The following is a 27550-nucleotide window of genomic DNA, read 5'->3' on the forward strand; positions in this document are numbered from 1 at the left end:
CATGAAGGGAGGTTTAAAACAAACTAATCTACAATGTATTCTGTCCAACCCTTTTGAGAATTTGGAGGTACTGGATCCTGATGGAATTCTATAGGGTACTTAATCAACAAATTGTAGAAAGGTTGTTGGTACCTTCCTCCTGCTATAGTTCCTTTTTGTGCCTTGGCTAGGCACCTACTCTCTACTGAGTCCCCTTACTCTCTAAAGATCACTCAATATAATGTGTAGATCTAAACACTTTAATTTTAATTATACTAATTCGTTTAGTTAGTGTTTTGGTCTATGATAGGTCTTCCTTTCCTTTTTTGTCTTTTACTATCTCCCATTTATATTTCATGTCTCGATTCCTTTAAGTACTGAGTAGTTTATCTTGCCTTTTGTTATTTCATTTGCTTTCAACTGCCCACCACAGATGGCTTATTGGCCATCTTCTGTATTAGGTGGGCATAAACAATTTAAAGAGAAACTTCTTTAACATGGCAGTTACACCATTTGTACTCTGCCACCTCTCTGACACTTTGGCTCCATTCATTCTGCCTCACCCTGTACACCATGCCCTGGACTACTTAGAGTTCACCATACATATTTATTTTCATAATCTCTGGTTTTCTACTCATATTCTCCCCACTGCCTGAAATGTCCTACCCTACATACACTATACACCTTCACATATACCTTTATCATTAATAAACTCCAATCTGTCTTCCATAATTTAGTCTAAATGTCCCCTCTATTATGAAAATGCCCCAACTTCCCCTCCCCCCACCAAAGGCAAAGGTAGCATCACTAATGGTCCTCAACTCTTTGCAATAACATTCTTATCACATAAAATGTTTTCCTCCTTAGCCAAAATTTGAGAGCCATGAATGTTGGGATTCTCATCAAACTTTGTATTCCTGGCAGCTAGGACAGTATCTCACGGACACTTCCAGATGCCCGTCCTCCTCCCTCACCCCAAGGTGGCAGCCTATATACCTTTGGGTAAAATTATAGAGCAGGAGGAGGATAGTAATACCAAATGTGTTTATCCATAATATTTTGTTTATATATACTCTTCCCTTCTATTGTTAAACAAATATGCAAGATTTAACTTTTAGCTGCAAAAGTTTTGCTTATTTATGTATTATTGCTTATTATGTATATTGCTTAATAATGTATTATTTTAAGTATTTTTTAAAACAGTTCTAGGACTGTATTTGTTTGGGAGTATCTTTTACAAATTGGAGGACACCCTTAACTGAAAAAGGATTGGGGGAAAATGCAATTAACTTTACAGTTTTGAAAGCCCTGCTTGTCCAAAATTTTCATAAATCTTCCTTCTGAACTTAATGTTGTCTCTCTCAAAATATGTCTGCCTTGTTTGTGATATGAAAGTCAATTATGTCATGACTGATATTTTTTTAATAACTCAAAGTAGGAATCCTGAGGCAGTTAGTTGCCTTTTATTCAGGTGTGTCTTACAACCAGTCTGTTTGCCTATCCCTAATCTAGGTTGATATAGCACACATTTTGTGGTCTTTCAATATAGTTTCTTGTTTTAAAACCATTTCATCGAACATTTTAGAAAGTAATATAATGATCTGCTTTAAGTTTAGATTCTCATCTCAAAAGCAAAAAGTGCTCTTGTAATTTACTGTTTCATAGATCCAAACCAAATAAGGCATTGAGATCCCTATGTTTATTGACCCTGTGTAATGAGAGATATAGTTGGAATTTTTCCTGCATTTATAGAATTTTTATTAACTTTTAAAGACTTATTGGAAATAAGTACTTATAGAAGAAGTAAGTGGCTCCTGCAAAAAGTACAATATATTTTATAATAAGTAAAACTAAGTTATCAAACTCCTTAGGATACAAATTAGGTCATTTAGCTGTTGCTGCTCCCGCTTCCTGCTTACTGGTTGATTCCACAGATATTTATTACTTTAAGTATCTTTTATTTATAAAGACCAGTGTCATTGAAATATGAAGTTGAGAGTAACATTGCCCCTCTCCTCAAGTTCTGTATAATGTGTACTGGAGAGGGGCCAAACTGTATGCAAAAAAAAAAAATTATTGAGCACCTATTATCTCGAGATACAGCAATGAATGAAAGTGATGGTATCTTTTGAGGTCACTGCCCTCAAAGATTTCACTATTTCCACAAGGAGAAATGTACATTCTTACACATCACAAAGAAAGTTAAAGATGTGAAAACAGCTAACTGTGATAGAGCAGGATGAAATAAATACGGCAATAAAGGGCTGAACAGAGTTGTCCTGGGGTGCCTCCTGGGGAAGGCACAGCTTATCTGAGCTTGGGAAGTGAGGGAACTACAGTGGGAGGCAGTGGTACTAAGCCAGCCTTAAAACAAGAGTAGAATTTTAAAGCATAGAAAAAGGAGTTAGGGCATTTGAGTACTAGGAAATTTCATCACTCATTTTATCTTTTACTGGTTTATAAATGAAATCTTTTCTCTTGGTTTTTTACAGTAAACTAAAATAGCTAGTAAAAAATGTTCTAAATTTTTAAAAGTCGGGATTTGGTACTATATAATTAAAGGACTAAGAATCCTAAAAAATCTTGAGCTCCAAGAGCTTGCCCTTTAAGGGTGACCACCTCTTTGGTTTGGTAGTTCTTTGTTCATTCAGAAATGCTTCTCATTAGGCTTCTTCAACATTTCCAGTCTGCAGCCATTTATATGGGGAAAAAATGAATATGGAAGACACTAATCTTTAGTAAAAGGACTGTGATTCACTTTGGGAAATCTTGATATAATAAAGAGCCTGGTTTTACCTTCCTCCTATTTCCTGCAAGTAGGGTATAGGTTATATTTCTTGGTATTTCATAAATGCTCTTTTTCAAGAGAGTTTATTTTTATTTTCTAGTCTCAAAAATATAACGCCAATACTTTTTCCCCTCAACCAACAACATAAATGCATTCTGATTTCCCCTTCAGGGACAGTTGGTCACATTCAAATAGTGTTGACTTTATGTTTTCTAGAAGGTGTATTAAGAATTCTTTGTTAAAGCTTTCCTTCATTTGACACAAACTAATCTTGTTTGCTTCCTTTAAGAAGAAAAACTGCATTGAAACATCTTGCCTACATGCAGCTTTTGTTTCCATCCTTGAGCCTGACTGTTACTAGAGGGATATATGAGAGGGCAGTGAGCCCCGGGATACTCTGTCCAAACGTAACGCCAAGGGAGTGGCAGGGGAAAACTGATGTAAGCTCTTTTGGATCATTTTCTTGTGCTGCATCCCTAACTGAATCCAAGTACCCTTGGCTTTATTATTCAATATGTCTTGTTTTCATTTTGTACCTGTGAAGATTGTCCTCACCACTTCTAATTTGTCTTTGTCTCGTTTTCTCTATAAAAATTATTTTAGCTTCTTTCTGATCTTCATTAAATAATTAAAACTAGCCTTGGGTATCTGTTTCCTTTTGTAGATTTAGAAAACCATGTATAAAGCTCCTTTTTTTTTCTTTTAGCAATTATGATCATATATGTGGAAGTGATTTGAATCAGTATCACTGTTATGTATTTCTATGGTGAATGATTGTCCCATCCCATCAAAATATTTAAATCCCATCAAATATTTAGGACTCTCCTCACAACTGTATTTTTGTCTTACTCAATCTTCATTTGTGTCTCTCTCAGATTTAGTGACCAGATAGATAAATTAAGATGCTGATTTAAGTTCTTGAGCATGTGAGTCATATAAGGCAGTAATGTTAAAACACAAAATTTGCTAGGGGAAGTAGAACCAAGAGGCATTCAGTAATTTTGTAGTATGTCTGTTAGTTGATAGGTGAACATTTACTGATTGGTAAATTTCTCATCTATCCTTTTCTTTTCTCTCATTTCCTTGGGGTACAACAACCCAATCCCTGGGTTTTTCAGCACTTAAGGATAGCATAAACTATAGAGCTCATCAAACCCAACCATTTTACTAACATCTAAATTGCCTAAGAGATGTAAAATGACTTGCCAAAAATAATAGAATTCCTAAGTAGCTGTACTGGAATTCTAATCAAGGTATTTTGACCTTAAGTATACTGTCAATTATTCTGTGCTCTATATTCATTTTTATAGCAAATCAACACATTCCAGCTTTCAGGAAGTGCAGTAATGATTAAAGAATATGAGGTTTAGCCTTTTCTGAGTCTGGTAATTGCTGTTAAAAATTTTGGCAGGCCTATGGTGTATGTATCTTAAGAGTTGGTACCGCATTTGGTATCTGTTGCTAGTATTCTGTCTTTTGTACAATCTTGTGTGCCTGTACTTTTTAAATCTCATAATTATTGACTTCAGTGCCTTTTAGATTCAGTAATCCTAGGTTGTGCCACAGTCCCTATGGGAAATAGAAAAAGTTATTAGAGCCTTGCAAATGTGTTTGACTGCTGCATTCTGTTACTTCCATTGATGACCTACAGCTTTAGCGATTGTGCAGTGGAGAAGCTTAAACCTCGAGGGCCCATTAGATTTAACTTGTTTGCTGCGTTGATATCTATATGTTAAATGACAAGAGAGTTCAGGTTATTGAATAATTTAAAATTCAGCTCTAATTGGTGTCATATGACCTGGAAAAGGCCATGGATGATGCCAGGAGCATGCTGTGAATTTCTTATAAATAATTCATAAATTAGATGATTCATTTGCCTGGATGTCTTGCTAAATGCCAAAGTTTGTAAGTTATAACTGATGATATAACACCTGTAAGTATTTAGTTCATAACACTAGAAGGTAATCTATCTTGATCTTCTAGCAAAATCCGCCAGTATAGGAGAGTTAATTGCACTGGGGAGGATGAACATTTATTTGGGATGAGACTTTGGCAAACCATACAGCGCAGCTGTTGCATTACGTAGCTTCTGTCAGCTTGACAACTGGTTCATGTACGCTTGACTAAAAATGCAGCTTGCCATTCTGTGCCTTATTTTATATTAACTCCAAATGTTCTGGGTAATACAATGACCTGCCCCCCACACAGTAGTTTAGGTTTAGAAATATTTATCTAGCTCTTGAATTTCTGACTTCATCATAAAATAAAGAGGATAGGGGGAAATTCTGAAGTTACAAAATTGAGATTTTTATTCTTATAAGGCTATCAGTGGGAATATGAGGATTGTTAATAGGGTGCTTGCCAGGATCGTAAATTATTATTTACCATTAGAGAAATGAATACCAATAAGATCTGTTGGTACTATTGACTAATCCTGTAGTTAACAACTCATAAATGCATTGTAAGTAATCTCTTCCTAATTATGTAAATAACAACCTGTTGCAGGAAATAATTACTGCAGTTTAGTTTGGCTCTCTCCTTACGGCTCATAGCAGAGATTGGCCAGGCCTGCAAAAATGATTTGCCTAAATTTATAAAACATCTTTGTTTACTTGTTGATGGTATTTCACGAAGCAATACTGCGGTTATTTTTTATTATGTGAGAACACCGGAAAGCCCTAGATTACCATAGGATGTGTATGTTCCTATATGTACCTACACACCTGTGTGTGCTTCGATGCATGCATACAAGATCATATCATAAATGTTTATAAAATAGACATCCTTTATTTTCTATGAAGTCTTTTAAAAATATCTGTCATATTTTAAAATGGTATCTTAAAGATTCTGAAAACCTTCCAACTCAGAAATTTACTAACCTTCACTATCAGAAAATTCTTCTTTGTGTCCAAGATAAGTCTCTCACACTTTTTTTTAAACCTTATACTTTTCTCATTGGTGTTTTTTTATCTAGTTATTGGTCTGTGTCTACCCAAATTAAGAGAGATTATGCTTCTACTCTGTCATAAGCCAAGTATTGCCTGCATTTTCTCCTCATCTTTCTTTTGTACAGTAAATCCCACAGCATACCCTGTCAAAGATTTTATGGCTTCATTTCTACCACATCTAGAGACTAAAGATGTAGCCAAGATTATGGTACCTTTTATATAAGACAAATCCTAATATGCCACCATTTTGAACTTAACTTTTTTATCTGTTGTTTTCCATAGATCATTTTCTGTCTAAACATTTTTTTTTTTTAATTTATACAATGTGTTTGTCCTGCCCAGGTATATTCTTCTACATGCTTTATGTTTATTTCTAATTAAGCACTCCAACTCATTTTCATCACACAGAAAACATATAAATAGATAGCACATCCCAACTCATATTGTTCAATTTGCTTATTGAGTTTTGACCATATCTTAGGATATTCATAGACTCCTTTAAATGGAAGAGCATGCAGCGTAATTATCAAGTTCACTTGGCAAACTGTGGGATGCTAAATCTAGCTAACTGTATCGTTTTGTACAACTCACAAGCTAAGAATGGTTTTAGCTTTTTAGATGGTTGGGAAAAAAAGAATATTTCATGAAATGGGAAAATTACATGAAATTTAAATTTCAGTGTGTCTACCAATAAGGTTTTCCTAGAACAGTTATTCATTTATGTATTATCTCTTGCTTTCACACTACAAAAGCATAACTGAGTAGTTATGACAAAGTCTGTATGGACTGCAAAGTTTAAAATGTTTATTGTCAGACCCTTTACAGAATAAATTTGCTGACCCCTGCTATATAGCTATGAAAATACAGCCACATGCAGCACCATGTATGAACTTCACAAATATAACTTTGGGTGAAAGAAGTTAAACACAAAAGAATGTATATCATATGATTTCATTTATACTTTAAAAATAAGCAGGTAAAACTGAACTCTACTATGGATATTTAAGCAGAGAAGTATTAAAGCAAAGAAGTGATTCCCATTAAAGTCAAGGTAGTCATTCCCTTTGGCAAGAGAGGTAGAGAGTGGTGATTGCTCAGGGCCATCAGGGTCTTCTGAGTACAGAAGACAAGGGTCGTCTTCTGTATCTTGGATGGTAGTTACACTGGGCATTGCCTTGCTCATAATTGTTTCGTGTACTTTTCTATGTTTAATGTATTTCACATTAAAGAATTTTTTTAAAAAGATCTACAGCAGGAAGCAATGGAAGACTATGGATTTGGCGTGAGGCATAGTCCCATGTCTCACATATTGTATTGATGTGACCTTGGGAAAGTTGTGTTGATTCCTTGAACTTCATTTTCTCATCTGTAAAATGCTAATTATAATAACTACCTTACAGAATTGTTGTTAAGAATAATAGGTTGAATATGTAAAACATTTAGCACAGTATATGGTAAACTCTGAGTTGAGAACAGCCAAAGTGACAGGGTGTTCTGGGAGCATGTTCTGCATTCAGTGGTCAATGAAGGTGACCATTTAGAGCCAAGTTATCTCATCAGAAACAATTTGCATGAAATTGTCTTCCCTGACCTTCATTTTTCATTTCTCATCTTCACTCCTTTAAAAATTATTTTGAATTATTTAAATATATTAGTTTCAACAAGAACTTCATAAAAGAAGATATCCAAATGACCAACAAGCACATGTTCATTAATATCATTACATATCAGGGAAATGGAAAATAAAACCACAGTGTTATTTAGCTATACAGGCACCAGATTGTCTAAAAATGAAACACACTAGCAAGTGTTGCTGTGAATGTGAAGCAACTGGGACTCTCTTAATTTGCTGATGGGGATATGGAACAGAATAACCACTTTGGAAAGCTTATTGGCTGTTTCTAATAAAGTCAAATATGCCTACCCTGTGCCCAAGAGAAACAAATGCATATGTCTAAAAAAAAGGCTTGTATGAGAATATTCATAGCAGCTTTATATATAATAGCCCTAAACTGGAAACAACCTAATCCAATAAAAGAATAAACAAATTTTTCTTATTCATACAATGAAGTACTATGCAGTAGTAAAAAAGAATAAACTATTGATATACACAACAACATAGAAGATACTCAAAAATTATGTTGAGCTTAAGAAACCAGGTACAAAAGGGTAGCATACTGTATGATTCCATTTATATGAAGTTCAACATAGGCAAAACTAATCTATGATCATAAGAATCAGAGTAATGGTTACTCCTGGGAGTGTGAGGATGTGATATTGACTAGAAAGGACGCAAAGGAGCTTTCTGGGGTAATGGAATTGTTCTATAACTTGATATGGGTGATGATTACATGGGTAAATGCAAGTATAAAAATTCATCAAGCTGTACACTTAAGATATGTGCATTTTATTATGTATATGCCTCCATTTAAAAAAATTTAATTTTGCCTCCATTTAAAATTTATTATGCCTCCATTTAAAAAAATATCTAATGGTTTCTAAGTTAGTGTTATATATCTGAAAAACTCATGTCAAACCCATATACCAGAGACAACAGTTTGGGATTTGTTGTTAGATTAAGCCTTAGTTAAGAGAAGTTATATTTGTAAATATCATATAGAAAGCATGGAGCAGCCCCAGAAAGAAAAATACATCTGTTTCATTTAGGCCCACTGTGACTTCCGTGTGTCCCAAAGGCGTATTAAGCCCCATCCAAAGCACTTTATATGAATTATCCCATCTAATCATCACAACAACCTTAAGAGGCAGTGCAAGATGTTAGTGTTAAGACTGACATCCTTTATATGAAGGAGAAAGATGAAGAACCTCTCTATTATCTCAAGCAATTCAACCCTGACCCAACTACAAACCTCACTGTAGCAAAATAAAGATAGATAACTGAATTCATTCTCCTTGAAGACAGTTCAGAGATAATCTGTCGTAACTGAACATGCCCCTTGGTGATCTCACCCGACTCCACTCCCCCCGCACACATACACAATGTTCTCATTGAAAGAAGTTGGGTAAATATAAGGTTTGTGTTTCCTTTTTGTAAATTAGTACCCTTATAAATTAGCACCCTTGATAACTGCTCATCTGTCTCACCACCACGTTCAGTTTTGATGTAGCTGCTATTTTTAATCCCTGTTTTTCTGTTGAGGAACCTGAGGCTCAGGCAAGTTGAATAATATGCTATATTAGTTTTTTATTGCTGTGTAACAAATTACTACAAATTTAGCAGCTTAAAACAACACACATTTACTATCTCACAGTGTCTGTGGGTCAAGAGTCTGGCACAGCTTAGTTGGGTCCTATGCTCAGGGTGTTAGAAGGCTGCAATCAAGATGCCAGCTGGGCTACATTCAGTGGGTTGTTGGCAGGATTTATTTCCTTGCGTATGTATGGTAGGTGCCTCATTTTCTTGCTCACTGTTGTCTGGAAACTGCCTTCTGCTCCAGAGGTCATTGCCACATGAGCCCCTCCATAACCTATCCCACCCTATGTATAATAGTTTGCCTCTGCTAATCCCAAACTCCCATTCCTTCCCTCCCCTCCTCCCCCCCCCCGCCCCCCACCCCTTGGCAACCACAAGACTGTTCTCTATATCTGGGTCTGGGGTTAGCAGATGCAAACTATTATGTATAGGATGGATAAACAACAAGGTCCTACTGTATAGCACAGGCAACTATATTCAATATCCTGTGACAAACTGTAATAAGTATGAAAAAGAATATATTGGGTTGGCCAAAAAGTTCATTCGGTTTTAAGTGAAAATAGAAGACACATTTTTTCATTTTCACCAAGAATTTTATTGAACAGTGTATTCACTAACTGAACGAACTTTTTGGTCAACCCAATATATATGTGTAACTGAGTCGCTTTGCTGTACAGCAGAAATTAACACAACATGTAAATCAACTCTACTTCAATAAAATCTTTTAAAAAAAGCCCTCCCACAACACAGTAGCTTATTTCTTCAAGGCCAGAAGGAGAATCTCTGATCTTGGAGAGGGCACCAGACCCTCTGTTAAAGGGCTTACCTGACTAGGTCTGGCCCGCCTGAGATAATCTCCCTTTTTATTAATTCAAAGTCAGCTGGAGCCTCAGTTACATCTGCAAAGTCCTTTTTGCCATATAAGGTAACATAACCACAGGATTGATCTGATCATATTCACAAGTTCTACCCTCACTTAAGGAGAGGAGATAATACAGGGAGGGAACACTAAAAGGATGGGAATCTTGAGGACCCTCCTAGAATTCGGTCTGCCAAGTTGCACAGTCACCCAGCAGGTAATTGGCAAAGCAGTATTCTCTTTGAGCAAAGCATGCATGGAAATCATTAAGTTGTAGTGCCTCTCAAAAACATAAAAGCTAACTACAAAAAAATTTTAGAAATATTCCAAATACCTGACATATGTGAATAATGTAACACTCAGCACCGTTAAAGTAAGTGTAAGCTATGTAAATACCTAAAAATGCACATATGTAAATAATGTTAAGGAACAAAAATGAGAATATAAAATAATATATACATGCTATCTACTGTTATATTAATGATACATGGATTAGAAACTATATGATGATATAAAATAGTTGATTTAAGTTTCTGGACTTTTAAAAAATTTATTTCTCATTTTAAAAGTATAGTCTATAAAAAGATGGTTTATCATACAAAATAGCAGGTGATAAATGTTAAATATTTCTGTTGACAATAAGTGCTACAGAAGTTCAGAGTAGGGGAGATTAATGTGGACTAGAGTTTTCCTTTGGGTATAAAATAAGGTTAATTTTTTTAATGAGGTAGTTTATCATAAATTTTGCCCTAGGACTAGTTCCTTTTATGTAGCTTGTCATCTGCTCAGTGTCATCTGCTCAGCATATAAGATTGCGTGGCTTCTTTGAAGAGGCCCAAGTCATCGCCCCAGATGTGGCTCATTCTCATTTAAATAGAACTCCTTTAACATTGCTTTAGAAACTCAAAATCTTAAAAGGGTCATTGTAATAGCCCTCTTTTATCATAGGAGAGGAAAAATTGTATTGCTATATATATGTTAGGTGGCACTTTTTACCAGTCAGTTCATCATTTTCAACTATTGCAAAGTAAATTGGTGGGATTTGTTTTCCCCCTCTGCTAGGGAATCTCAATTATTCATTCATTCTAGAGTACATGTCTCTGGAATACATAACCATCTCAACTGTTTATGAATTAGTTCTTACTTTAAAAGAAGTTGGGGCGAACTGAATAATAGCCTCCCAAACATGTCCATGTCCTAATTCCTGGAACCTGTAAATGTCATTTTATATGGCACAAGCGACTTTGTATGACAAGAGGCTTTACAGACGTGATTAAGGATCTTGAGATGAGGAAATTAGCCGGGATTACATGGGTAAGCCCGATGTAATCAAAATGGTCCTTAAAAGACGGACAAAGGAGCAGTCCAATGGCCCATGGTACAGACCAGTGGTTCTCAAAGTGTGGTTCCAGATTGGAACTTGTTAAAAATGCAGATTCTCTGACTCTGCTCTGGAGTTACTGAATTGGAAACTCTGGGGAGTAAGCCAAGCAATTCACATTTAACAAGCCCTCCAGGTGATTCTGATACATCCTAAAGTTTGAGAGTCATTGATATAAACTAAGTTTTGCTCTCCTTGATAAAACAGGCTTGAGGCTAAAATGCTGGGAAAGCTCACTCTATTGGCCTGTCAAAGGTTGTTTGCAACTGCTTCCTTTCTGCCTGAGTTCTATCAGACTATAATCACTTGAACAGCTTAATTGAAAAATCACTTATGTTTACAGCTGAAATTAAATATGTTTTGTATTTAAATAACTGCTTTTGATTAGAATCATATTTTGTGGAAAGTGGTTGGTTTTATGTGTGTGCTGTAAAGATATTTATAAGAACTCATCAAATTTCTAGCAGTAACTAACATCCTGTTCAGTATAAGGTGAAATGTTCTACATCAAATCTCATGCTGTGTAATGGCCAATCAAAGGATATTTAAGGTGGCTGAATGGATTTCTTTCTCGGCTTAGTATTCAAAATTAAACACTTTAAGGCATTAACATTCAATGTTTTTCTTCTTCTCAAAGTTGATGCTATATACCCCTCATTATTTGCAATTCCTGAAATCTTGCTTAAGCAGCGAGTGGCAACACTTTCTTTTTCTCATCCTTGTGGATTTACTGAAATGTAGATTGTTTGAAAATGAGATTAGCTTTATGGCACATGTCTGTTTAGCTATGTGAATACTATCATTTATTAATTAAGAAGACAAAAACACAGCTTTGTCTTGGTAAACATATATCACTGATTTCTGAAAAGTCAAAAGAACTCCTTCTGTTGTGCTCTTATTTTGACAACTGATCTTGCGGTTCCTTTTAGGTATCCAATAGGAAGAGCACTCTCTGGTCTTCATCTGTGGAACTGGATGGTTCCTACTTGAGTGCAGCCATACCACAAACCCACACTCAAACCAAGCAAAGGCCTAAGTCTGCAAATCAGGACTCAGCTTCAGAATTCCTTGCAGAATTTAGGAATAATTCTTTGAAACCAGCAGCCCTTCATTATCCCAAAGAGGATGTGGACAAGGTGCCATCAGAGACCAGAACATGTAATTATGGATCCCCAGGGAAAAAACTAGTAGATGCAGTCGTTACAGAGAAAGTTCCACCAGAGGAACTGAAGATGAAGGAATGCCAACACCTTAAGGCTACTCCATCTAGTCAGTGCTGTGGTCATAGACTTTCTGAAAATGCGGATCATGTTTGTGAGAGCCATCCAACAAACATGGTCCCTCAGTATTCCAAGACACATCTGGAATCATGCAGGTATTGTGGGCTTTCCTGGGCATCTCTGATGCATGGCCAAGGGGCACTGCAGCCTAGTGAAACTGATGTCAAAAAGCAGCTCTCAGAAGATAGAAGGCAGCAACTCATGCTTCAGAAAATGGAGCTGGAAATTGAAAAGGAACGCCTCCAGCATCTACTGGCCCAGCAGGAGACAAAACTACTCCTAAAACAGCAGCAGCTGCAGCAGTCTCGACTGGACTATAACTGGTGAGTCCTCCCTGTTCTTTCAGCAGCGTCTGTAGCTTGGAGAACCCAGTATCTGTAGCTTGGAGAGCACAGTATCTGTAGCTTGGAGAACACAGCATCTGTAGCTTGGAGAACACAGCATCTGTAGCTTGGAGAACACAGTATCTGTAGTTTGGAGAACACAGTATCTGTAGCTTGGAGAGCACAGTATCTGTAGCTTGGAGAACACAGTATCTGTAGCTTGGAGAACACAGCATCTGTAGCTTGGAGAACACAGCATCTGTAGCTTGGAGAACACAGTATCTGTAGTTTGGAGAACACAGTATCTGTAGCTTGGAGAGCACAGTATCTGTAGCTTGGAGAACACAGTATCTGTAGCTTGGAGAACACAGTATCTGTAGCTTGGAGAACAAAGTATCTATAGCTTGGAGAACACAGTATAAAATGGCAGCTGTGTTACTGTAACAGATGTGTAGGAACAGAAGTTCCTCGGGACCTTGGTTTGCTCAAGATGCACACCAGCTGTGACTTCCAAGTAAATTGCACTGTCTTTCAGGGAAGACTTGAAAGATTACCTTGTCTTCCAAAATGTTAGCTTAGAATATCTACTTCTCAGCAGTCCAGTCTAATTTTTGCTGGATTCGAAAGACAGTATTTTAAAATATTACCATTACACAAAATCCTCTGCTGTTTGATGTCATTGTAGAGAATATTACCATTAAGTAAAAGCTTGAGATTTCAGGATGTGAAGTCAGACCGAAGTGTGGCTGGCTGTCATCATTCCATGCAACAAATGATGGGAACCTTCTAAATTCAGTCTTTTCTGGTCATGAAGCATAGCCTGTTCAATAACCAGTTCTTATACACTTACCCACATTTAAACTGTTCTTCCTCTGACAATTTTCCCCTAAGAACAATGTTTCAAAAGCTAAAGTCCTGTTTTATATCATGTAGTGTTCAGCCTAGTTTTACATGCAGAGTCATAAAGTTTGTTACCTTAGTTTAAAAATAGTAATAAATCAGACACAATTGTATTTTAAACACAAGAAAATATGGCCTTTATGTCTTTTTTAAAAAGTAAGTTTCAAGTTTTCATAGGGAATTGTGTGTGTGTGTGTGTGTGCGTGTCTTTCCCTGCCGTTTCCTCCTTGGTCAAATATACCATTTCCCCTTTCTATGCATTCTTAGACACATAGATCCTATGTGACAGACTTAATACTAGTGTTATTTTGTTTTACTTCTTGGAGTTAATTTTCTTTCATTTTCAGATCTTGCCTAACATTTTTTAAATTCTAATTTCTTTGAAAGTTCCATCTTGACATTTTTCCTTCAGTGTAATACTGACTCTTCTAGGAAGCAAAGGTGGTCTTCCTCTTTCTCTTCCTTCATAATCAGACAGTTTTATTCTTCATTGTTGAAACCTGGAGGCTTTTAAAGGAAGTAAAAATGAAGCCTCTTGTAACATGATTGTAACTAAAGGCTGAAATGTTGCTTCAATTTTATGACCCCAATCTCTAATCCTCCAGTTAATGTGTAGTCTCTCCTGAGAACTTCATTCAACAAACATTTATCGAATGCCTATGTTATGTGAGGAATGGTTCTAGGTACTTGGGATAGGTAAAAGAATTTTCAAATGCGGTCTTTGAAGAGGTCACAGTCTAGCAGGGGAGAATGGATAATTTTAGATTAGGCATCATGTTCATTTGAACAGCATTTTGTGTTCAAGTAGTGCTGCATAAATGATAATAAAGTCTTTCTTGTTCTCTTGATCACCCTAGCTTAGATGAAAGAGCTATGAAACACAGATTTTGAACAAGTTTTGTGTGTATATAAATTGTAAACGTTTATGCATATGTATAGAGATTTTTTAAAACTTTTTATTTTGAAATAATTATATTTAGATTGATAGAAGTTGCAAAAATAGTATGGAGAGGTTCCATGTACCCTTCACCCAGCTTCTCCCAATGACTACATTTTATACAACTGTAATATATTATCAAAACTAATACATTAACATTGGTACAGTGTGTGTGTGTATTTCTATGCCATTTTATCACATGTGTGGATTTGTGTAACAACCACCACACTCAAAATACAGGACTATTTCAGCACCACCAAGATTTCCTTTGTACTCTTCTGTTAGAGTCACTCTCTGCCCCCCCCATCCCTAACCCCTGGAGACTCCTAATCTGTTGTCTATTTCTATAATTGTGTTATTTTGAAAATGTTATATAAATGGAATTATACAGTATGTGAAATTTTGATATTGGCTTTTCTCATTCAGCATAATGTTCTTGACATCCATCTAGGTTGTTGCATATATTGTACCTTTTGATTTCTGAGTACTATTCCACGATATGGATATACCATGATTTGTTTAACCATTTATCTATTAAAGGACAATTGGTTGTTTTCAGTTTTTTTCTGCTACAAATAGAGCTGCTATGTATTCTAATACAAGTTTTTGTGTGGCCTAAGGTTTTTGTTTCTACAAATGAAAACCAGGAGTAAGATTGCTAAATCTTATGATAAGATCATACTTAGCTTATACCACGTTTAGTTTAAAATACTTTTCTACCAGTAACGTATGAAAGATCATTTCTCCACATCCTTGCTGGCATTTGATAGTGTCACAGGTTTTAATTTGACATGTTCTAATCTGTGTGTAGTGATATTTCATTGTCGTCTTAGTTTGCATTTTCCTGATGGCTAGTGATATTGAATATCTTTTCATTTGCTAGTTTGCCCTCCTTCCATCCTTTTGGGTAAATTGTCCCTTTAATATCTCTTGCCATATTCCAACTGGATTGTTTGAATTGTTTTCCTGTTGAGTTTTGAGAGTTCCTTATATATTCAAAGGATATAAGTCCTTTGTCAGATAGGTAGATTGCAAATATTTTCTCCTGGTCTGTAGCCTGTCTTTTCAGTCTCAAAAAGGATCTTTCACAAAGCAAAAGTCTTCAATTTTGATAAAGTTTGATTTTTTATTTTTATTGTAGATTATATAAAGTTTTCATGATGACTGTTGAATTCTGTCAAATACCTTTTATGTGTTAATTGACGTGATTGTGTGATTTTTCTTTCTTAGCCTGCCAATATGGTGGGTTGCACTGACTGTTTTTTTTAGTATTGACCTAGCATTGTATCCCTGGAATAAATCTCCTTGGTCATAGTGTGTAATACTTTTTATATACTACAAACTTCTATTTACTAATATTTTGTTAAGGATATTTACATCAATATGTATGAGGGATATTGGTCTGTAGTTTTCTTTTTTTATACTGTCTTTGGTTTTGGCATCATGATAATATGGATCTCATTTATTTATTTCATTCATTTCTTTATTATTTCCTTATTTCTGCTTGCTTTGGATTTATCTTGTTCTTTTTTTCTGTCTTAAGGTGGGAGCTTAGATTATTGATTTGATACTTTTCTTTTTTACTGGAAGCATTTAGTGCCATAAATTTCCCTTTCAGCACTGTTTGTTAGTCTCACATATTTTGGTATGTTGGTATGTTCACTGAACACAATGTCCTCTAGGTTCATGCATTCTGTTGCAAATGGCAGGATTTCCTTCTTTTTTCTGGCTGAATAATATTTATAAATAAATATATAAAGAATATATAAAGAACTTATATAATTCAATAGCAAATAAACAAACAATCCAATTAAAAAATGAGCAGGGGATGTGAATAGACATTTTCCCAAAGAAGGCATACGGATGGCTAACAGGTACATGAAAAGATGCTCAGTATCACTAATCATCAGGGAAATGCAAATCAAAACTACAATGAGATATCACCTCATACCTGTTAGAATGGCTATTATCAAAAAGACAAGAAACAACAGTTGTTGGTGAGGATATGGAGAAATGGGAATCCCTATATATTCTTGGTGAGAATGTAAAGTGGTACAGTCATTATGGAAAACAGTATGGAAGATCCTCAAAAATTTAAAAATAGAACTACCATATGATCTAGCAACTGGGTATTTATCTTAAGGAAATGAAATTTGTATCTTAAAGAGATGTCTGCACTTCCATGTTCATTGCTGCATTAATCACAATAGCCAAGATATGGAAACAACCTAAGTGTCTATTGACAGATGAATGGATAAAGAAGATGTGAGATACACACACACACACACACACACACACACAAACATACACACACATATTTATTGTGTGACAACTATTACTCAATATTTTTCAATAAGCCTGTTATTGGATAATATAAGGTTTTACTATTATACAATAAATTATGCTTTGAGGAACATTTCTGTACATACATTTTTAACTTTACCTATTTCCTAGGAATAGATTCCTATAAGCAGAATTACTAGCTTAAAGTACATATAAATCCTTTCAAAATTCTTGATTCACATTGCCAAATTGCTTTTCATAAAAAGTTAAATCAGTTTACACCCCAAAAATCAATGTTTGAGAATGCTGTTTTCATGAAATATAAAGAATTTTTGGCCAGTATTTTTTCAAATATATTTTTTCCCTATTCTCTTTATCCTCTCCTTTTGGAACTCTGTTTACATGTATATTAGAGCTTTAGTTTTTGTCCCACAGGTCCCTGGCTCTTTGCTAATTTTTTAAAATCTATTTTTCTTTATTCTTCATATAGAATAACTTCTATTGATCTATCAGATTCATCAACTCTCTTCTGTTATTTCTAATCTGCTGTTAAGCCCATACAATGATTTTTTTTAATTTCAGATATTGGCTTTTTTTGTTTTTAGAATTTCCATTTGGATCTTTGTTATAATTTCTATTTCTCTGTTAAAATTTTCTATTTTATTCGTTACAGGTGTGTTTTTTCCTTTAAAATCCTTGTCTGCTAATTCTAACACCTGGTTCATCTTGGGGTTTGTCTCCAGTAATTGACTTTCCTTTTGAGTGTTGGTCACGTTCTTCTTTTTCTTTGTGTGTTTAGTAATTTTGGACTGTTTCCTGATCATTGTGAGTAACTCTAGAATTCAGTTATATAGGTATATCTCATTTTATTATGCTTCACTTTATCATGCTTCACAAATAATTGTGGTTTTTACAAATTGAAGGCTTGTGGCAACCTTGTGTCGAGCAAGTCTATCGGCACCATTTTTCCAACAGCATTTGCTCACTTTGTATCTCCGTGCTACATTTTCCTAATCCTTACAATATTTCTAACATTATTATTATTGTTGTTACTATCATTATTATTATATTTGTTATAGTGATCAGTGATCTTTGATTTTACTGTTGCAAAAAGATTATGACTTGCTGAAAGCTCAGATGATGGTTAGCATCTTTTAGCAATAAAGTATTTTTTAATTAAGGTTTTTTTTTAGACATAATGCTATTACACATTCAATAGACTACAATATAGTGTAAACATAACTTTTATATGCACTGGGAAACCAAACAATTTGTGTGACTCCTTTTATCGCAATATTCACTTCATTGTGGTGGTCTGGAACCAAAACTACAGCGTCTTCAAGGTATGCCTGTATTTCTCTGAACAATGTTAATTTTCTGTGTGCTAGTGGGCAGTTAAGTTAACTGAACTCAGATTCCAAGCTCTATCTTCCTGGAGTAAGTGGCAGTGATAATCACTATTGAGTTATTTTAACTTTAATTAGGTTGCTTGAGTCTGCCCTGTTCATGTGTAGTTCAGGGGTCAGCCCAAACTGGCAGGGTTGTTGTACAGAATTTGAGGCTTTCCTCTTTCTCTCTCTCCACTCCAAGATTTTTCCCTTTTTAGCTACTTTGGTCAGCCTAGACTCTATCCTCTGGTTCTTTAAGCCTACTTTCAGCTAAAAGCCATTAAAAAAAAATTGGGAACTCTTCCAGTGCCACTGTTTTCTTTTAAGTGCTAATCCTCTTACAGTTTCTGCTTGCTTTTGGCCACTTTTCAGTGTGTTCAAGTTATTTTTTTCCTCCCAGAGTTTATAGTTGTTACATGTAGGAGATTTGATTCTATAGGAGCTACTCAGCCATTATCAGGAGCAGAACCCAAGAATTCTTATTTTAGCACAATTCTGCCATAATTAATTTTTTAAATTGTGGTAAAATACACATAACATAAAATTTACCATCTCAACCGTTTTTTAGTATACTATTCAATAATAGTAAACATATTTACAGTGTTGTGAAACCAATGTCCAGAACTCTTTTATCCTACAAAACTGAAACTCTGTGCCCATTAATAACTACTCTTCATTTCCTCTTACCTCCAGGCCCTGGCAACCACCATTTTATTTTGTCTCTATGCTTTGATATTCTAGATACCTCATATAACTGGAATCATACAGTATTTGTCTTTTTAATAAATAAAACTAATTTATTTTTATTGAAGTATAGTTGATTTACAATGTTATGTTAGTTTCAGGTGTACAGCAAAGTGATTCAGATATATATATATATATATATATATATATATATATATATATATATTCTTTTAAAGATTCTTTTCCCATGTAGATTATTACAAGATATTGAGTATAGTCCCTGTGCTATACAGTAGGTCCTTGTTGTTTATCTATTTTATATATAGTACTATGTATATGTTACTCCCAAATTCCTAATTTATCCATCCCTATCACCTTTCCCCTTTGATAATCATAAGTTTCTATTCTATGTCTGTTACTCTATTTCTGTTTTGTAAATAACTTCATTTGTATCATTTTTTAGATTCCACATACAAGTGATATCATAGGACATTTGTATTTCTCTGTCTGACTTACTTCACTCAGAATGATAATCTCCAGGTCCATTCACATTGCTGTAAATAAAAAGAATTTTATTATTTTTTATGGCTAAGTAATATTCCATTATATACATATATGTATATATGTATATGTATGTGTGTGTGTATATATATGTGTGTGTGTGTGTGTGTATATATATATATATATATATATATATATATATATATATATACATACATACATATATATACACACACACACCACATTTTCTTTATCCATTCATCTGTCGATGGGCATTTAGGTTGCTTCCATGTCTTGGCTATTGTAAATAGTGCTGCAATGAATATTGGAGTACACGTATCTTTTCTTTCTTTCTTTCTTTCTTTCTTTCTTTTTTTTCTGTTAATATTATTTTTATTTTATTTCTTAAATTTTTATTGGAGTCTAGTTGATTTACAATGTTGTGTTAGTTTCAGGTGTACAGCAAAGTGAATCAGTTATACATATATATATATATCCAGTCTTTTTTAAGCTCTTTCCCCATATAGGCCATTACAGACTATTGAGTAGAGTTCCCTGCGCTATACAGCAGGTCCTTATTAGTTATCTATTTTATATATACTAATCTAGTATAAATCTGACTTATAGTATATGTCAGTCCCAGTCTCCCAATTTATCCCTTCCCCTAACCACTGCTAACCATAAGTTTGTTTTCTACATCTGTCACTCTATTTCTCTTTGGTAGATAAGTTAATTTGTACCCTTTTTTTTAGATTCCACATATAAGCGATATCCTATGATATTTGTCTTTTTCTGTCTGACTTACTTCACTCAGTATGACAGTCTCTAGGTTCATCCACGTCTCTACAAATGACCCAGTTTCGTTTCTTTTTATGGCTGAGTAGTATTCCATTGTATATATGTACCACATCTTCTTCATCCATTCGTCTGTCGATGGACATTTAGGTTGCTGCCATGACCTGGCTATTGTAAATAGTGCTGCAAAGAACATTGAGGTGCATGTGTCTTTTTGAATTCTGGTTTTCTCTGGGTATATATGCCCAGTAGTGGGTCATATGGTAATCCTATTTTAGGTTTTTAAGAAACCTCCATACTGTTCTCCATAGTGGCTGTATCAATTTACATTCCTACCAACAGTGCAAGAGGATTCCCTTTTCTCCACACCCTCTCCAGCATTTGTTGTTTGTAGATATTCTGATGATGCCTATTCTAACCGGTGTGAGGTGATACCTCATTGTAGTTTTGATTTGCATTTCTCTAATAATTAGTGATGTTGAGCATCTTTTCATGTGCCTCTTAGCCATCTGTATGTCTTCTTTGGAGAAATGTCTATTTAGGTCTGCTGCCCATTTTTTGACTGGGTTGTTTGTTTTTTTAATGTTGAACTGCATGAGCTGTTTATATATTTTGGAGATTAATCCCTTGTCCATTGATTGATTTTCAGATATTTCCTCCCATTCTGAGCATTGTCTTTTCATCTTGTTTATAGTTTCCTTTGCTGTGAAAAAGCTTTTAAGTTTCATTAGGTGCCATTCATTTATTTTTGTTTTTATTTCCATTACCCTAGGAGGTGGGTCACAAAAGATCTTGCTGTGACTTATGTCAAAGAGTGTTCTTCCTATGTTTCCCTCTAAGAGTTTTATAGTGTCCAGTCTTACACTTATGCCTTTAATCCATTTTCAGTTTATTTTTGTGTATGGTGTTAGGAAGTGTTCTAATTTCATTCTTTTACATGTAACTGCCCAGTTTTCCCAGCACCACTTATTGAAGAGACTGTCTTTTCTCCATTGTATATCCTTGCCTCCTTTGTCATAGATTAGTTGACCATAGGTGTGTGGGTTTATCTCTGGGCTTTCTATCCTGTTCCATTGATCTATATTCCTGTTTTTGTGCCAGTACCATATTGTCTTGATTACTGAAGTTAGGGAGTCTGATTCCTCCAGCTCTGTTTTTTTTTACCTCAAGATTGCTTTGGCTATTCAGGGTCTTTTGTGTCTCCATACAAATTTTAAGATTTTTTTGTTCTAGTTCTGTAAAAAATGCCATTGGTAATTTGATAGGGATTGCATTGAATCTGTAGATTGCTTTGGGTAGTGTAGTCATTTTCACAATATTGATTCTTCCAATCCAAGAACATGGTATATCTCTCCATCTGTTTGTGTCATCTTTGATTTCTTTCATCAGTGTCTTATCGTTTTCTGAGTACAGGTATTTTACCTTCTTAGTTAGGTTAATTCCTAGGTATTTTATTCTTTTTGTTGCAGTGGTGAATGGGATTGTTTCCTTAATTTCTCCTTCTGATCTTTCGTTGTTAGTGTACAGGAATGCAAGAGATTTTGTATCCTGCAACTTTACCAAATTCATTGATTAGCTCTAGTAGTTTTCTGGTGGCCTTTTTAGGATTATCTATGTATGGTATCATGTCATCTGCAAACAGTGACAGTTTTACTTCTTGTTTTTCAATTTCTATTCCTTTTATTTCTTTTCTTCTCTGATAACCATGGCTAGGACTTCCAAAACTATGTTGAGTAATAGTGGCAAGAGTGGACATCTTTGTCTTGTTCCTGATCTTAGAGGAAAGTCTTTCAGTTTTCACCATTGAGAATGATGTTTGCTGTGGGTTTGTCATATGTTGAGGTAGTTTCCCTCTGTGCCCACTTTCTGGAGAGTTTATCATAAATCAGTGTTCAATTGTGTCAAAAGTTTTTTCTGCATCTATTGAGATGATTATATGGTTTTTATTCTTCAGTTTGTTAATATGGTATATCATATTGATTGATTTGCATGTATTGAAGAATTCTTGCATCCCTGGGATAAATCCCACTTGATCATGGTGTATGATCCTTTTAATGTGTTGTTGGATTCTGTTTGCTAGTATTTTGCTGAGGATTTTTGCATCTATATTCATCAGTGATATTGGTCTATAGTTTTCTTTTTCTGTAGTAACTTTGTCTGGTTTTGGTATCAGGGTGATGGTGGCCTCGTAGAATGAGTTTGGGAGTGTTCATCCCTCTGCAATTTTTTGGAAGAGTTTGAGAAGGATGGGTGTTAGCTCTTCTCTAAATGTTTGATAGAATTCGCCTGTGAAGCCATCTGGTCCTGGACTTTTGTTTGTCGGGAGATTTTTAATCACGGTCTCAATTTCATTACTTGTGATTGGTCTGTTCATATTTTCTATTTCTCCCTGGTTCAGCCTTGCAATGTTATACCTTTCTAAGAATTTGTCCATTTCTTCCAGGTTGTCCATTTTATTGGCATAGAGTTGCTTGTAGTAGTCTCTTAGGATGCTTTGTATTTCTGCAGTGTCCATTGTAACTTCTCCTTTCTCATTTCTAATTTTATTGATTTGAGTCCTCTCCCTCTTTTTCTTGATGAGTCTGGCTAAAGGTGTATCAATTTTGTTTATCTTCTCAAAGAACCAGCTTTTAGTTTTATTAATCTTTGCTATTATTTTCTTTGTTTCTATTTAATTTATTTCTGCTCTGATCTTTATGATTTCTTTCCTTCTACTAACTTTGGGTTTTGTTTGTTCTTCTTTCTCTAGTTCCTTTAGGTGTAAGATTAGATTGTTTATTTGAGATTTTTCTTGTTTCTTGAGGTAGGATTGTATTGCTATAAACTTCCCTCTTAGAACTACTTTTACTGCATCCCATAGGTTTTGGATCGTCATGTTTTCGTTGTCATTTGTCTCTAGGTATTTTTTGATTTCCTCTTTGATTTCTTCAGTGATCTCTTGGTTATTGTTTAGCCTCCATGTGTTTGTGTTTTTCATGTTTTTTTCACGTAATTTATTTCTAATCTCACAGCATTGTGGTCAGAAAAGACGCTTGATATGATTTTATTTTTCTTAAATTTACCAAGGCTTGATTTATGACGCAAGATGTGATCTATCCTGGAGAATGTTCCGTGTGCACTTGAGAAGAAAGTGTAATCTGCTGTTTTCAGATGGAATGTCCTATAAATATCAATTAAATCTCTCTGGTCTATTGTGTCATTTAAAGCTTGTGTTTCCTTATTATTAATTTTATGTCTGGATGATCTGTCCATTGGTATATGTGAGGTGTTAAAGTCCCCCACTATTATTGTGTTACTGTCGATTTCCTCTTTTATAGCTGTTAGCATTTGCCTTATTGGGGTGCTCCTATGTTGGGTCCATATATATTTAGAATTGTTATATCTTCTTCTTGGATTGATCCCTTGATCATTATGTAGTGTCCTTCCTTGTCTCTTGTAACTTTCTTTATTTTAAAGTCTATTTTATCTGATATGAGTATTGCTGCTCCAGCTTTCTTTTGATTTCCATTTGCATGGAATATCTTTTTCCATCCCCTCACTGTCAGTCTGTATGTGTCCCTAGGTCTGAAGTGGGTCTCTTGTAGATAGCATATATGTGGGTCTTGTTTTTGTATCCATTCAGGCAACCTGTGTCTTTTGCTTGGAGCATTTAATCCATTCACGTTTAAGGTAATTATTGATATGTATGTTCCTGTGAACATTATCTTAACTGTTTTTGGTTTATTTTTGTAGGCCCTTTTCTTCTCTTGTGTTTCCCGCTTAGAGAAGTTCCTTTAGCATTTGTCGTAAAGCTGGTTTGGTGGTGCTGAATTCTCTTAACTTTTGCTTGTCTGTATAGCTCTTGATTTCTCCGTTGAATATGAATGAGATCCTTCCTGGGTAGAGTAATCTTGATTGTAGGTTATTCCCTTTCATCAGTTTAAATGTATTGTGGCACTCCCTTCTAGCTTGTAGAGTTTCTGCTGAAAAAATCAGCTATTAACCTTATGGGAGTTCCCTTGTATGTTATTTGTCATTTTTCCCTTGTTGTTTTTAATAATTTTTCTTTGTCTTTAATTTTTTTCAGTTTGATTACTGTGTGTCTTGCCGTGTTTCTCCTTGGGTTTATCCTGTATGAGACTCTCTGCGTTTCCTGGACTTGGGTGGCTATTTCCTTTCCCATGTTAGGGAAGTTTTCGACTGTAATCTCTTCAAATATTTTCTCAGGTCCTTTCTCTCTCTCTTCTCCTTCTGGGACCTCTATAATGCGAATGTTGGTGCATTTAATGTTGTCCCAGAGGCCTCTTAAGGTGTCTTCATTTCTTTCCATTCTTTTTTCTTTATTCTCTTCTGCAGCAGTGAATTCCACCATTTTGTCTTCCGGATCACTTATCCGTTCTTCTGCCTCAGTTATTCTGCTATTGATTCCTTCTAGTGTATTTTTCATTTCAGTTATTGTATTGTTCATCCGTGTTTGTTTGCTCTTTTATTCTTCTAGCTGTTTGTTCTTTAATTCTTCTAGATCTTTGTTAAACATTTCTTACATCTTCTCGATCTTTTCCCCCATTCCTTTTCCGAGGTCCTGGATTGTCTTCCCTATCATTATTCTGAATTCTTTTTCTAGACAGTTGCCTATCTCCACTTCATTTAGTTGTTTTTCTGGGGTTTTATCTTGTTCCTTCATCTGGTACATAGCCCTCTGTCTTTTCATCTTGTCTGTCTTTCTGTGAATGTGGTTTTCGTTCCACAGGCTTCAGGATTGTAGTTCTTGTCGCCCTCTGGTGGATGAGGCTATCTAAGAGGCTTGTGCAATCTTCCAGATGGGAGGGACTAGTGGTGCATAGAGCTGACTGTTTCTCTGGTGGGCAGAGCTCAGTAAAACTTTAATCCGCTTGTCTGGTGATGGGTGGGTCTGAGTTCCCTCCCTGTTGGTTGTTTGAGCTAAGGGGACCCAGCACTGCAGGCTACAGGCTCTTTGGTGGGGCTAATGTTGGACTCCGGGAGGGCTCATGCCAATGAGTAGTTCCCAGAACTTCTGCTGCCAGTGTCCTTGTCCCCGCAGTGAGCCACAGCCACCCCCCACCTCTGTAGGCAACCCTCCAACACTAGCAGCTAGGTCTGGTTCAGTCTCCTATGGCATGACTGCTCCTTCCCCTGGGTCCTGATTGGCGCACTACTTTGTGTGTGCCCTCCAAGAGTGGAGTCTCTGTTTCCCCAGTCCTGTTGAAGTCCTGCAATCAAATCCCTCTAGCCTTCAAAGTCTGATTCTCTGGGAATTCCCCCTTCCGTTGCCGGAGCCCCAGGTTGGGAAGCCTGACGTGGGGCTCAGAACCTTCACTCCAGTGGGTGGGCTTCTGTGGTATAATTGTTCTCCAGTTTGTGAGTCACCCACCCAGCGGTTATGAGATTTGATTTTATTGTGATTGTGCCCCTCCTACCTTTGTCTTTGGATGTGGAGTATCTTTTTTGGTGAGTTCCAGTGTCTTCCTGTCGATGATTGTTCAGCAGTTAGTTGTGATTCCGGTGCTCTCACAAGAGGGAGTTTTTTATCTTTTTTATGTGACCCATTTTCCATGGACACTATAAGAATCTTATCTTTCTCTGCATTGTTGTAAAAATTATTGCCGACGTGCATCAGTTGGGCCTTTTTTCATTCATTACGCTATTAGCCAGATGTTGAATCTCTTGGAATCTCTCATTTTCTTATTTTTTCTCTTATCTTTCTTATCTGTCTTTTTTTCCTACTTTCTAGATGACTTCCTGAACTTTATTTTTTTAACCCTTCTGTTAAATTTTTTACTGCTATAATTTCCAAGAAAATTTTATTCTGTAAATTAAAAAATATGAGAACCCATGCTTATTGCAATATTTTTTCTTATCTCTGAGGGTATTAATAACAGTTTTTAAAGTTTCTATTTTTTTACAGTCATTGTCTATTTTCACCAAGTTCAAGTTTCCTTTTTCCACAAATGTCTGATGATCTACTTATATTTGCAAACAAAATGGTGAAAAGCTATTGAAAGTTCTCAGTATATATAAGCAGGGCTTGTCAACTGATAGACTTCACTGTGGGGTGATTATGTAGGGACCCTGGGACTCCCCTCCTGTTAGTATTGGTGGGTCTTTTCTGTTAGGTGATCAATTTTCCTAGGCATAAACCTTCTGTCTGGTTGGGAAGAGAGAATGGGAGCATTATATAAGCTTGGCTGCTAATGTGGGGAGCTCAGTGGAGGAAGAGGAATGAGACCCATCGCTCATTAGGTAGGCTTTTACTTAATACCCCTTTTAACTCTATGGTATTTCTGCCCTCAACTGTATTTTAGACCCCTAAGACCAGAGTCAGTCTGATTCAACCACCCTAGGGAAATAAGCCTCCAATCTTACAAGATGGAAAGAGATAGTTGACTGGCTCTGGAGATAGAGGAGGGTATCTTGGATTTTTACTGCTATACATACTTCCAGCCAGCCATACTTTCATTCCCATGTGCAGCCCTACTTGGTTCCTTCAATCTCTGAGCCTGTCAGGAGTTCTCTGGCATGTTTCAGCTTAACACCCTCCTCCATTTCAGCCAGCCAATATTTCAGTTTTGATTTTTCGGGTTGGTTAATTGAGTTTGAACTTATATGTCTTATTTCCAGGCTTTTTAAATTTTGCAACATCTCTTGTTTGTTGTTCTTTCCTCTTTATTTTTCTGCAACCACATTGTTTTATGTCTTTTTTTATCCTTTTACAATTAGTTGAGAGGTGTCATAAAAGAATAGTGGTTTGTTTTCAATCAACCATGTAAATTGGCTCTCCAATGTTGATTTGTATAATTAAGCAATATTTGGGAGTTTAATAGGTACAAAAATGGAATCTTATTGTAATTTGCAATTATTCAATATTCAGTTAAGCTGAATATTTTTCTATATATTTATTAACCCTTTATGTTTCTTTGTAGAATTTTTATTTCCTGACTATATCCACATTTTCTATGTATGGGTATTATATTCCTTCTTTAGTTGATGTGTAAGAACTTTTTATTATATATGTTTTTAACTTAAAATAATTTCTTACTTAGCGCTACTCATAGTTACCTATATCTTCATATATTTACTTGCTTGCTTATGGTAGGAAAAATATATAAAATGCTGGTAAGCCAAAAGAAAATAAAACATACCCATAATATCATCTAGAGGTAATCTTAGGTTGTAACTTCTAGGTCTTATTTTTTTATGAACATGTGATATATGTTTATATTATATATCTTGTCTTATAAGTCACCTTATTTTTAATTAAACTTTTTCTAAATTTCAAAAGAAAAACACTTG

General features: G+C 35.4%; 1 protein-coding gene across 6 annotated transcripts in view; it reads left to right on the forward strand.

The window, feature by feature from the left end:
• KIAA1328 (KIAA1328 ortholog) overlaps window positions 1-27550 on the forward strand; it is a 381228-nt gene that overhangs the window by 215397 nt on the left and 138281 nt on the right. For all 6 annotated transcript variants that reach the window (XM_059895650.1, XM_059895649.1, XM_059895651.1 and 3 more), the window contains one exon: window positions 12099-12772. In XM_059895650.1, coding sequence (XP_059751633.1) covers window positions 12099-12772 — 674 coding nt within the window. The remainder of the gene's footprint in view (window positions 1-12098; window positions 12773-27550) is intronic.

Source organism: Balaenoptera ricei, chromosome 14 (genome assembly GCF_028023285.1).
Source record: "Balaenoptera ricei isolate mBalRic1 chromosome 14, mBalRic1.hap2, whole genome shotgun sequence".
Taxonomy (NCBI): Eukaryota; Metazoa; Chordata; class Mammalia; order Artiodactyla; family Balaenopteridae; genus Balaenoptera; species Balaenoptera ricei.